Source organism: Bos mutus, chromosome 13 (genome assembly GCF_027580195.1).
Source record: "Bos mutus isolate GX-2022 chromosome 13, NWIPB_WYAK_1.1, whole genome shotgun sequence".
Lineage (NCBI taxonomy): Eukaryota > Metazoa > Chordata > Mammalia > Artiodactyla > Bovidae > Bos > Bos mutus.
In genome coordinates, this window is record NC_091629.1 from 39,000,044 (window position 1) to 39,012,191 (window position 12,148).

The following is a 12,148-nucleotide window of genomic DNA, read 5'->3' on the forward strand; positions in this document are numbered from 1 at the left end:
GGTATCTGGGGGCACCCCCCACCCCGGGGAGGGGGTTGCTGCTTCTCATCACTTCCCTGGCCACCCTGTTGCTGACACACCCAGACATAGGCCCCTGTTTGGACCTTGGCTCAGGAAATAATCACACACCTTTTCAGTGAGTCCACTTCTGTCTGTATGGGCAGTCTGGGACTGGCCCTCCCAGTGTGAACCTGGGGCTATGTGCAGCTGAAAGACTTGTTTCACCCCCTTGGAACATTGTGGACCGTTTGCTCTCACAGTTTGGAGAGTCGAGTGGGGGTACCAACATCCTGGTGCTCAGTCTGGTCAACACCCCTTGTCTGGAATCAGTAGTTCAGTGTCCCCCACACCTACTTCTCATCTACTTTCTCATAAGCTTCACAACCACCCTCAAAGGGAGGTGGGTACATCAGCACCCTGGCTGGTCACTGCTGCTGGGGCCAGGGGTGCCCCATGCCCTCTCTGGAGCCCCTGTCTCTGCACACTCTTCTCAGGGTGCCTCTCCTCCAGGGCTCACACTCAGCAGTGGTCATGGCCACATTGGCCCCAGTGGACGTCTTTGGGGACAACTGTCTCACCAACTCCCCAGTGGCGGCCTTGCCAGACACCCACGTGTGAGAGTGCGGAACGGGTGCAGTGGACATGCCCTGGTCTCCATGAGGGTCACTGCCAAGGCCCCATGTAGTGCAAGGAGTTGTAGGTCTCCCATGAGCAAGTCCTTTCCGAGGTGCTGGTGACATTTCATGTCTTCATGCTCCATAAGCTGATCGTGTGAGTCGGATGAGATCTGACTGCTTCCCGATAGGGGTGTGCATTGTGAGACGACCCAGTTTAGATGTAAGATCCTGGAGAAGATTGGTAGGGAAGTTCAAAACTAACGCTCCTCCAACTCCGGAGCTTGATGAGGCGTGTGCAGATGGGGTAGCTGAGAGCGGAAAGCGTTTAACCACAGACCTGCTCAGGGGATGCCAGGGAGCTTAGTGTTTTCAGAACAAATGTAAATGTGAAGCAGTTCCATCATAACCTTAGGTGTGATGGCCGTGACCACAAAGGCAGAGTCTGAAGTGTCTTGCCGAGTCTGAGGTACACTTTGTTGGTTAGGAAGCATCTGGAGCTGGTGAGAGCCATGGTGGGAGCAGTGCTGGCTGAGGACAGCATGCTGACCCCGGAGCTAACGTGGTGACTACGGTCCACACACGGCCACTCTGGCCCGAGCTTGGTTCACACCCCAGGCAGGCCCTAGTGTTGGCCCTTCAGAGGTCTAGCTCTTCAGAGGTGGCACAGCCTGTCTGCGGTGAGAACCGTCATGGGTCCTGCCCTGAAAGGATGGCCCTGGCCAGGGCTCCTGCCCGCCCTGCCTGCCATCGCCAAGCACATCAATCTGCTGCTCACAGGGCCGCCGAGGCTCCAGCTTGTGCTCAGCATGGGGACCCGTTCTGCCAGCTCTGGGACTGTCGGCGACAGTCAGCCCAGAAGGGCCTTGAGAGCCAGCTGAGCAACTGACTACCCCAGTCTGGGTTTTTGTGAGCTATGAATACTCAGTAGAAGGCTGTTAGAGTGAGAGGCATACCAAGTTAAAGTAATTCATTTTGATTAGAAAGTGAACTTGATGGGTTACCTTTGACATCTGAGCAGAGCTATTTGGATGCGATGCTCAGTGCAGTGGGCCTGGCCCTCCTGTGCCCATGTCCCCGTGACCCCTGTGTCCAGCTCCTCCCTCCACAGCTGTGTCAGGTCAGACAGAGGACATTCTGGAAGCCACTCCTCTCACTAGTGGGGTTCTTCATGGGCCCTCAGCCAATGAACATCATTCTGTGAACAGGAGGCCCAGAAGCCATGTGGGGAGGGGCTGGAGGTGCTTCGTGTGGAGGTTACCCGTGTGGATGCTGGCCTGGCCCAGCTCACTCTGGTGGGCCTGGCTCTCCTCGTCAGCACCTCTCTGCTGGCATTTAGGAAGGGCGACAGAAATGCTTGGAGCCACGTGATGATGTCCAGAGACAACTGATTTGTGAGCAACTTAAGATCACAGAACAGGAAAAGCAGTCCGAATTTTCTTAGTGAATAAATAGGAAATACGTGAATATCTATAAATAGTGGTGATTTATCCATAAATTGAAATTATACAATTTGATTAATTTTAACTATCTTCTGCTGTGGAAACAATTTTTCTCCTGTGTTTATCATTTCTTCCTAAATCACTGATTTGTGACTTGGGTTTTTCTGTTCCCCTGTCAGTATTCTGGATTTATTATGAGTGTCGGGGTGGGGGGCATTACTGAAACAGTAGCATTTCTGATATAGAGTACTACAATTCAGCCTTACTGAAGAAATAGTAATTTTTAAGAATTATGCTTTTTCTGAAATTCTCAGCATGTTTTCCATGTAGCCTGTCCATCACCGCCCCTGTCCTGAACACCTGTGCACTTTATGGCCCATGTCCTCTGTTGACAAAGACCTGAGCATTAGGTAGCTCTTGATAAGTTACTGGTCATTGAGTTTCTTTCTAAACCTGAAAGAACGTTTATTTTAGCCCTTTCAGTCAGCATCATTTTTCCTGTTAATTATAATTGTTGACACAAGTGAGTGGTGAACTTAATGGAATGCTGTGTGCTGTATTGATCACTGTAATTGAGTTGTAGAATCGGTCCCTAATTGAATTTTAACATTAGTATAAAATAAATTATATATTGCAGCTCATAAGTTAGAGTCGAAAGAGGGTGCTACCCTCCTGATTTGTAGTTAGAGACAAATAAAAGAACAGAGCTCAATTTTAGAAAACATTGTGGTCCACACAGGCTTCATGCCCAGTATGTTAACGGTCTGGGGCGGGTGCTTCTGTCTCAGCATTGCGTGTAATTGGAAACCTGTAGGATTCCAGCCACTGGGATGAACGTGTCTGTAAATCAGGCCCCCAGTTCGTGGGTTGTGGGGCGTCAGGCCAGGCAAGTGTGCAGTGCAGTCCTGGTGCAGTATGCGTCTGTCGCAGTAACTCTCCCAACACTTGATTTTATCTTGCCACAGAATCTCCTCCCCCTCCCTGCCCATAATAAGCTTACCTCTCAAGGACAAAGGCTGATTTTGGTTCTCACATTCTCACAACTCTTGTTTTTTAGGTCTCGAGTCACCGCGTCCAAACATAATCCTCGGGTTAGTGATCTGTCAGAAAACAAAACGGCCCTCAGGCGCTGGCGAGCTAGACAAGACAGAGGAGAAGCGGGCTCGCCTGCTGACACAGGACGAGGTGGAGCCTGTCCATCCCAAAGTGTCTGCTGCCCTGCCGCCGGAGAAGAGGCCCACCAAATACCAGCTCTGCCCAGGGGACGCTGCTGTCAGCACCACGCCCCCAGGCTCTCCCCCACCCCCACCCCCTCCTCCAGAAGCACCTGGGGCGCCAGGCTCGTCTTCCATGTTGAAAATACTGTCGACACTCAAACCAGGAGCCACAGCACCATCCGGGACGGCGGCAGCAGCTCCAGCGGCTGCTTCCTCTGTCTCTTCTACTTCAAAGACCGCCTCACCCCTGGAACACATCCTGCAGACTCTCTTTGGGAAGAAGAAGTCCTTTGACCCCCTCTCCAAAGAGCCTGTGGAGTCGGCCCCAGCTCCCCACCAGGACTCCAAAGCCAAGACCGATGGGGGGCTGACGGCAGCACCCCTGCTGGATCCCATCGTCCAGCAGTTCGGTCAGCTCTCCAAAGACAGAGCCCTGGAGGAGGAGGAGGACGATAGGCCGTATGACCCCGAGGAAGAGTACGGTCCTGAGAGAGCCCTGGACACTCCGCCCAGTGACCGGACCAGGCACCAGGACGCGGAAGAGGCCCCCGAGGCAGCTGAGCGGGAGGAGGTAGCCTACGACCCCGAGGATGAGACGATCTTAGAGGAAGCCAAAGTGACCATCGATGACCTGCCCAACAGAATGTGTGTAGACACACGTGGCGGGCCTGGCCTCTCTGCTCCCTCCTTGGTGGAGCAGCAGAAGATGATTGAAGAGCTCAACAAGCAGATCGAGGAGCAGAAGCGACAGGTGGAGGAGCAGGAAGAGGCGCTCAGGCAGCAGCGGGCCGCCGTTGGGGCCTCCATGGCCCACTTCTCCGTGTCAGACGCACTCATGTCACCGCCTCCAAAGGCCACACTGCCCAAGGCCGAGCTGTTCCCGCAGGAACCGCAGGCTGCAGTCAAGCCGGCTCCGGCCCCCGCCACCAACCAGGCCCCCGGCCCAAATGCCGAGGCACGGCTGAGCCGGGACCCCAGGCAGGCCCGGCGGTTGGCCGTGGAGAACAATGAGAGCGAGGCTGCCCTGAGGGCCCCGCCGGCCAGAGAAGCACCCGGAGGGGTCTCCGCCGGTCCAGGGCTGCTGCCGGCCCAGGAGGAACCTGAGTCGGCCCCTCCACCATGGACTCCGGGTGAAGAGGCCCCACTGCCGGCCAAACAGGATGGTCCCCCTCGTGAGCCCTCAGAAACCCTCGGGCCAGAGAGCATGGCCGGCCTGGATGCTGTGGCCAGACCTGCCCGGAAGGTACTACTGCCCACACCACCGGGCGCCTCCTTCCAGCCTCTCTACCCTCCGCAGAGTGAGGGCCAGGCCTTCCCCCCTCCTGGTTTTTCAGGGCCCATGTATGCACCTCAGGAGAACCCGATGGGCTCCTCCCAGTACGATGACCCGAGAAATGCTCAGTTTGCTGAGAAAAGTGACGCCCTGGCCACTGACACTGAAGGAGACAGAGAGCCCCAGCCCAGGCCAGGCGAGGGGGCTGGTGTGTTCCCCGCCTTGGCACAGAAAGGGGGACCTCCACCCCAGTTTCAGGGCCAGAGGGAGCCTACACCGCGTGCTTTCGGGATGTCGGGCCTTCACGGCCCCAGTTTCCCGGCTCCTCGGGGGCCAGTCCCTCCATTCTCAGAAGAGAACACTAATAACGATGGGCCAAGAGGAGGCCCTCCACCGGCCAGATTCGGGCCTCCGAAGGGACCCATCCCTTCCCTGTTCTCAGGGCCACATGGGCCACCTCCCTATGGGGATGGCAGGGGCCCCTCCCCGTCCCACCTAGGAGGACCCAGGGGAGCAGGGCCGCCTCTGTTGGAAGAGCGTAAGGACGCACACGGGGAGAAGAGAGAGTACCCGGATGCCCTGTACGGCGAGGCCTCAGGTGGCCCTGCCCAGTGCGAGGGACCTGAGCAGGCCCCATTCCCAGGAGGCCGGGGTGCCACACCGTTCCAGTTTGGGGGTCAGAGGAGGCCTCTGCTGTCGCAGTTTAAGGGACCCCGAGGCGGCCCTCCTCCCTCTCAGTTCGGAGGTCAGCGAGGACCCCCACCCGGCCACTTCGTGGGCCCAAGGGGGCCACACCCTGGGCAGTTTGAAGGCCCCAGAGGCCAAGCGCCTGGCTTCGTGCCTGGACCCAGGGGCATGCAGCCTCAGCAGTTTGAAGAGCAGCGGGTCCACTCACCGCCCCGGTTCTCCGGCCAGAGGGCACCTGCACCCCTGCCCTTTGGGGGACCTCGGGGGGGTGCCCCATTCCCGGAGAAGAGTGAACCGGTGCCTCCCCGCTTCCACTTCCAGGGTCCAGCTCCCCCCGGCCCCAAGCCAGCGCCCAGGCCACTGCTGGAGCTGCCCAGCCACCCTCCTGCACCGTCTGCTGCACCGGCCCAGGGCCCAGAGGCCGACTTCCGCGAGGGGGGCCGGGGCCATGAGTACAGAGGCCCGGCCTTTGAGGGGCGGCCCCGCGACAAGGCCCCAGAGGAGCCTGAGGCCCCACCACCTGACAGCCGCTCAGGCCGGGCCCTCGATGACCGGCGGCGGGAGAGGGAGCGTGGGAAGCCCTGGGAGCGGGAGCGCGGCCGGACCTGGAGCCGCGAGCGGGACTGGGACCGTGGCCGAGACTGGGACCGCCACCGTGACAAGGACACTGGCCGTGACTGGGACAGGAGCCGCGAGCGGAACGGGAGCAGGGACAAGGGGCGTGAGTGGGACCGGGGCCGAGAGCGGAGCCGCAACAGGGACCGCGACCGCAGGCGCGACCGGGAGAGGTCCCGCAGCAGGGACCGAGACCGCGACAAGGCCCGAGAGCGGGAGCGCCGCAGGGACCGCAGCCGGAGCCCGGAGCGGCCCCGGGACCCCAAGACCGAGACCCCTCGGGCTGCCGCTCCGACTGCCCAGACCTAGGGCCCTGCAGCAGCCGCACTCCCTGCTGAGCAGATGGTCTTGGAAAGAACTGAGGGCTCATGCGCAAATAGAACCTTATGGACTTGAAAAGTTACTGTAATTTTGTGTATAATGGTTTCTTAAAAAATTTCACACCTTTACAATTCCTATGCTTTTTTAGAAACAAAAAACTAAGAACTCTTAACATTTCCATTTAAATATACTGAAATGGGAACGTACCTACAAAAGCATATTGCTTTTTCAGATTATAAAGTTATCTTTTCTAGTAACTTGACTGTTGTAAGTTGTGAGGGAGTTTAGTGGCTGTTAAAGCCATGCCTTTCCTGACATCTCACCTGTGTGTCTGTTTCCAGAGGTGTGGCTGTTTCCAGAGTCTGGTTCACAGGGTTCGGACCTGGTGGCCATGGGTTTCTGTGCATGGCTGTCAGCTAACCTCTGGATGGTTGAGAAATGCCAAATTTAACAGATGCATCTTTCTCTCGTCACAAAGAAATTTGAATTACAAATTTCAACCAGGAAACAAAACATTTCTTAGTTTTGCTCAGTTTTTATGTATTGCCTTACAGTTTTTCTTTCCCCCAAAAAATGATTAAAAGCAACATCTGAATAGAAACTGTTGAATTTTAAATAATATTTAGTTTAAAAGATTTAAATTTTACCAGTCTAAAGAAAGGAAATAAATCAATTAAGTGTAATTTAAAAGGTGGGGTGGGGTGGGAGGGCCGTTCTTTGACTTGAATAATCAGGAACAGTTTTTTGGTTGGACTTTACCACCTGAGCAGTTCTTTCTTATGTCCCAGGAAAAGTGCACTAGCTCCACACTGCTGTCCTTGTCAGGTGATAAGTCTCAGCATTTGTCGTTGAAATGGAACAATATTTGTATAAAGCCTGAGGTGAAAATAGCGCTATTAGCTCAAAAACTGCAAATTAGAATGCTTTTCACCGTGAAGCACAGGAAGCTGCTTCCCGTCATGTGTTTCCAAGTATTTCTGAAGTGGAAAGTAGAGGAAAACTTGCTAATTTATTTGACTGTATAAATATAATTTGATATTTTTTTTTATATTTTCATAAACTTAATTTTGCAAATGTAAAGTTAGAGAATTTCCTTTGTTCTTTGGAGTCTATTCCATTGTACATCACTACAGATTCTTCCCTTTCTAGCACAAACGTTTAAGCTGCGAGAACATTGAGAACTTAGCAGTTTGGGTGATTTGTGGGTGTTACAGACCCTATCAGTAGGTTAAGTTACATTAAAGTGGTGACGAGTTCCAACATCTAATGTGATGTGAAGGTTTTTTTTTTTACATGTAAAACAAAAATTTTCTAATTTAAATACAACCAAATGTAAAAAATCAAGTGTGTTTCTTTAGGTTTACTTGATAGAAATTTCTGTAAATTGTATTTTATATTGCAAAGTATTATATCACTGTACATTTAAACATGGAACTTCATAGCTTTGTTACATGAAGTAGAATAAACATCTACAGAAAGTTTTTCTGTCTTGTGTGGCATCGCATTGGAAAGTCGGGTCTGGACAGGACATCTTGGCTCCCTACTTCCTGCGGGTCAGCGTGTTGTGGGCAGGGGGTGCTCTTGGCCTGAAGACCCCTCCCAAATGCACCCCCTTTAGGGACAGTTCCAGTGTGGGTCCCCACATCCAGCAGGAAGTCCGAGGCCACAAAGGGAAAGACAGAGAAGCACGATCAGGGATGACAGGGACGTGAGGTCTGGGGATAGGCAGTCTACGCAGATCCCTTGCAGGATTGGCAGGCACCCAGAGTCCCAGTTGCTGACTCAGGGCTTAAAGGTGCATCGGGCTGGCCGGCAGGTTGGTAGGGAGCATGTGGTGAGGCAGAGCAGGTGGGCCAGGCACCATGCCGGGTGGAGTAAATAGCCGGGGGTGGTAGAGTGGGAGGTGGGGGCATGTGGTGCTTTCAGGTCAGGAGAACAGCCTGGGAGGAGACGACGAAGCTGTGGGTCTTGCCCTTGAACTTCAGCTGCATGACTAGCCCCAACCTGGTGACCCTGGCACCAGCATTTGGCTTCTTAACAAAGCTTGTGCACCCATCATCCTGCCGTGAGCCAAGACACCCAGAAAACGTCCCTGGGGCAGGACAGACTCCACCCCGTGGGCTGAAGAGTCAGTAACTGACCATCGGTTACCCAGCTGAACACATGAGAAACCAGGGGTGAGTGCAGGGACCCCAGCCTGGGGCCACTGCCACCACTGCCATCTTGGAAATGCATCAGGCTCGCTGACACACAATGGCCCAGGAAGGAGGCTCATCTGTGGAGAACCCATGGTGCTAGCCTGACCTTGGTGACGCCTGCCAGAGAGAGAAGCCCAAGTGCTGCAGGACAGACACTGGGCAGGGCTGGGGGAAGCAGGTGCACCGGGATACGAGCCCCAGCCGCAACCCAGGTCCCTCAAGATGAGGATTGGAGCTCCAGGTTTCGAATGATTGTGAAGCCTGCTTCTTGTCAGACACTTAAGAAAGGGGAGACCCACCAAGACCACCCACATCTTCCCACCCAACAGGTCATCGGCTGTGTGCCTTTTCCCTTAATCCCTTTTCCCTCCATTTTTCTTTTACACAATTGGGATTCTATACGTTCTTGTATCTTTTTTCACTTCTTATAACCTGGGTGATTCCCAAAGATATCAAGTATTCATCAAAAGCCTAATTTTCATTTTTCACATTGTTCAAAAGATTTCAAGCTTCTCCTTCCCAGAGAATGTATGCTCCCTGGAGATATGTGGGGTCCCACATGTTCATGGAATGGGGGCAATGAGAGGTATCCCAGGGAAACCAAGATTCCCCAGGTGCCGCTGTCCAGAGGCACGAGTTCCTTGCAGTGCCTCTGGCCTCCTTTTCCTGTACCTGTGTTCCTGGTGCTCAGGCAGGGATCACCAAAGAGGTACAGAGATTTTTGCATCTTTGAGCAACACATGAAGGTGGGGGACAGGCAGCCCCAGCAAGTGGACTGACTTATGATGTCACTGAGGGGCCCCTGCACTGCCATCCACTGTTCATGACTCTTGTCCTCTGGTTTGCAAGAAGGCTGCCTTTGGAACCATCACATCATCCCTTCACTATTGTAGGAGGAAGCCAGCGTCGCCCCTTTAAAATGTCTGGTTTGACCTCGTTGGCCAGGTGGGCACACAGCCACCTCTGGCTGCAACAGAGAAATCAGGGTATCAGTAAAAAGAAGAGGAATTCAGCTGCCATGGACACTGCTCCAGGAAAGTTACACAGCGTGAGTCAGAAAGCTGATAGTGGCAAGTGCTGGCGAGGACGCAGGACAGTGTAGAGGGAAGGCAGCACCCCCAGAGAAGAGCTGCCAGTTTCCAATCAGTGACTTGTCCCTGAAGTCCATGCAAACCAGCCATGCCCCTCTACATTCACCCCAAAGCATGTGCTCCCAGGGGTGCAATGTCACCCCAAGGGTGCGAGAACTTGAATATTTCTGGTGATACATATTCACGATCGCCCAAAGCAGAAAACCACCCAGGTGCCCTTTAGCCAACGTAAGGGTGGATTGAGGCCCAACTGCCAGGGGGAGCCACATGCGTCCAGTGAGATACTGGCCCCAGGCCAAGGCCATCAGCTGCAAGACTCTGCTCAGGACATGCCAGAGGGGACAGGAGGCAGACAGAGCAGGGTGGTGGGCATGGCAGCAGGGTGGAGGCATTCGGGGGACAAGGGGTCCTGTCCCATGGCAGCTATGGAGGCTGTTTGCTCTCATGACCTTGACTGTGAGTGACACCCAGACCCACAGGGAGACTGTGCTGGGCTGGCAACTGCTGGGTGAGACCCAGCTCCTGCCTGTACACACATGCACATGGACACACACACACACACACACATATTGCACGTCAGGAACAAAAAGAAAGCGGCTCAAGCCTGAAAGGCAGCTCGGCTGAGGTCACACCTCTCCCCTGGACCACATGCATCCTTTCATCTGTGATGATGGACTGGCTACCCATAGACATCTGTCATCATGTAAGTAGTAAAGGAACACTTTCCTTTTGTTTAAAGAACACAGAGTGGGGAAGGAGGAAGGGGTGGGAGCGAGGGAGAGAAGGCTTGGGTCCCTTTGCTGCTTCCTTCTCTTCACCACGTGGTTGAGCGGGTCAGGACACCCCAGCATAGCCACGGCTCTGACACCCTGCTCCGTTGAACTTTTCCCAGACCAGTCCTGAAATCTCTCCACCGAGCCCTGGACATTCAGCGCTAATTCTCTGCAGCGCAGGTCCACCTCGGGCTGCTTTTAATGTGTTGTGATTTTCCAGTTTTTAACTATAGCCTCCCTGGTGGCTTCCCTCTCGGCTTCCCTGGTGGCTCAGACCGTAAAGCGTCTGCCTGCAATGCAGGAGACCTGGGTTCGATCCCTGGGCTGGGAAGATCCCCTGGAGAAGGAAATGGCAACCCACTTCTGTGCTCTTGCCTGGAAAATCCCATGGACAGAGGAACCTGGTAGGCTACAGTCCATGGGGTCACAGAGTCAGACACAACTGAGTGACTTCACTTTACTTTTTAACTATAGCCTCAGCCCTCTCCCTGCCTCTGGTGGTCTGACTCCTGCGGGCCACCTGCCCATTGTCATTGAACTGTTGGTCTCTTGACCTGGCAGGCTGACGCATTCATTTCCTTGGAAGTCCAAGTTAGTGGCTTTAAATTTTCCTTTGGTTTGTCTTTCCTTGTGTGTGTAATTTATTGATACTTTAACAGACGAGGCACCTTCGAGAAAGCAGAGGGAAACTTGTATTTTGTTCTGTGTCCTATTTCTTACTCCTATCAATCTATTAAACAGTATTTTTAGAAATATTTAAAGATAGTATCAAACACTTAAAACACAAAATTAAATACTTAACAATTAATTTTTGCAAATATTTAGTAATTGGTCACAAAAATATTTAATCAATTTCTCCCAAGTTGCTTCAAGGAACACACATCACAGGCCCAGGTCATGTGACAACAAATATTACTCAGGGCTCTGCGCTGTGCTAGTTGCTCAGTCTTGTCAGACTCTGCAAATTCTCCTAAGCAGCTGATTAAAATCACATCTCTAACAAAGATTTCTCCACTCATCTTACTCCTTAAGGAGTGAATGAAACCCACAAGTCACAGCAACAAGATGCACAGCACACAACATGAAGACTTGGAGCTGCGGGTTTCACTGTCGCTTCGTTATCTGGGTCAGGGGGAGACAGGGAGGGAGAGAGGGAAAGACAGAGACAGGGACAGGGTGACATATCAGGGCTTGGTCTGCAGGCTTAGCTTGGCTGTGGGAGCTGGATAGACAGGACCGGCTGAGGGAAGGTGTGGAGAATGGGGTGAGGACAGGTCAGGTTCCCTGAGGAAGGACCGGCTTCTCTCCTATGTTTTTTTGCACCCCCAGAGTTGATAGTCCGGCCTGAGAAGCTGGGCACTGTATTGCAAGGCTTAGAGGCACACTGGGCTCGACAGAGGCTGAGTGGGCCCCTAGGAGGTGGAACAGTGGGTGGAGCTGCTGTCCCCAAGAGGGGGATCGCCACACGTGTGGTCCCAGGGTGTGACCTCTGAGTAGAAAAATCTGTGAGGCTGTAGCTCCTCTTCTGGCCTCCAGATCTCGTGCAGAACTGTCTCTGCTGACCCCCGATCACGAACACACAGGAGAGGGGCTGCTAGGAACGTGGCCCAGCTGGCCGTGCAGGTCTCCCCTACAGCATAGCCTGGCCACAGGGTGGCCCCTCCTGGCCTCAAAAGGCAGCCTTTTGCACTGCTCCACGATGCTGTTTACTTTTTTTTTTTTTGGCATGTTTGGAACAGGGGCCTACTTTTGGCTCAAGGGAGCCAAGTGTTGGAGGTGGGCTTTGTCCCATCCTGACCTTCCCTGGGCTCTGCCTGACTCCTCAGCTAAGGAGGGCTGCCCTGGAGGGCTAGACCAGAACTGTTGGGAGCCACATTTAGAGTCTGAAGTAAGCATGTTTGATATTTTCTTCACATT

At 53.6% G+C, this 12,148-nt stretch overlaps 1 protein-coding gene across 10 annotated transcripts in view; it reads left to right on the forward strand.

Annotated features, from left to right (window-relative positions):
- Positions 1-7,650, forward strand: part of DIDO1 (death inducer-obliterator 1) — a 50,501-nt gene extending 42,851 nt beyond the window's left edge. For all 10 annotated transcript variants that reach the window (XM_070381435.1, XM_070381440.1, XM_070381434.1 and 7 more), the window contains one exon: positions 3,114-7,650. In XM_070381435.1, the coding sequence (XP_070237536.1) occupies positions 3,114-6,157 (3,044 nt within the window). In that variant the 3' untranslated portion in view covers positions 6,158-7,650. The remainder of the gene's footprint in view (positions 1-3,113) is intronic.
- Positions 7,651-12,148: the final 4,498 nt, after the last annotated feature.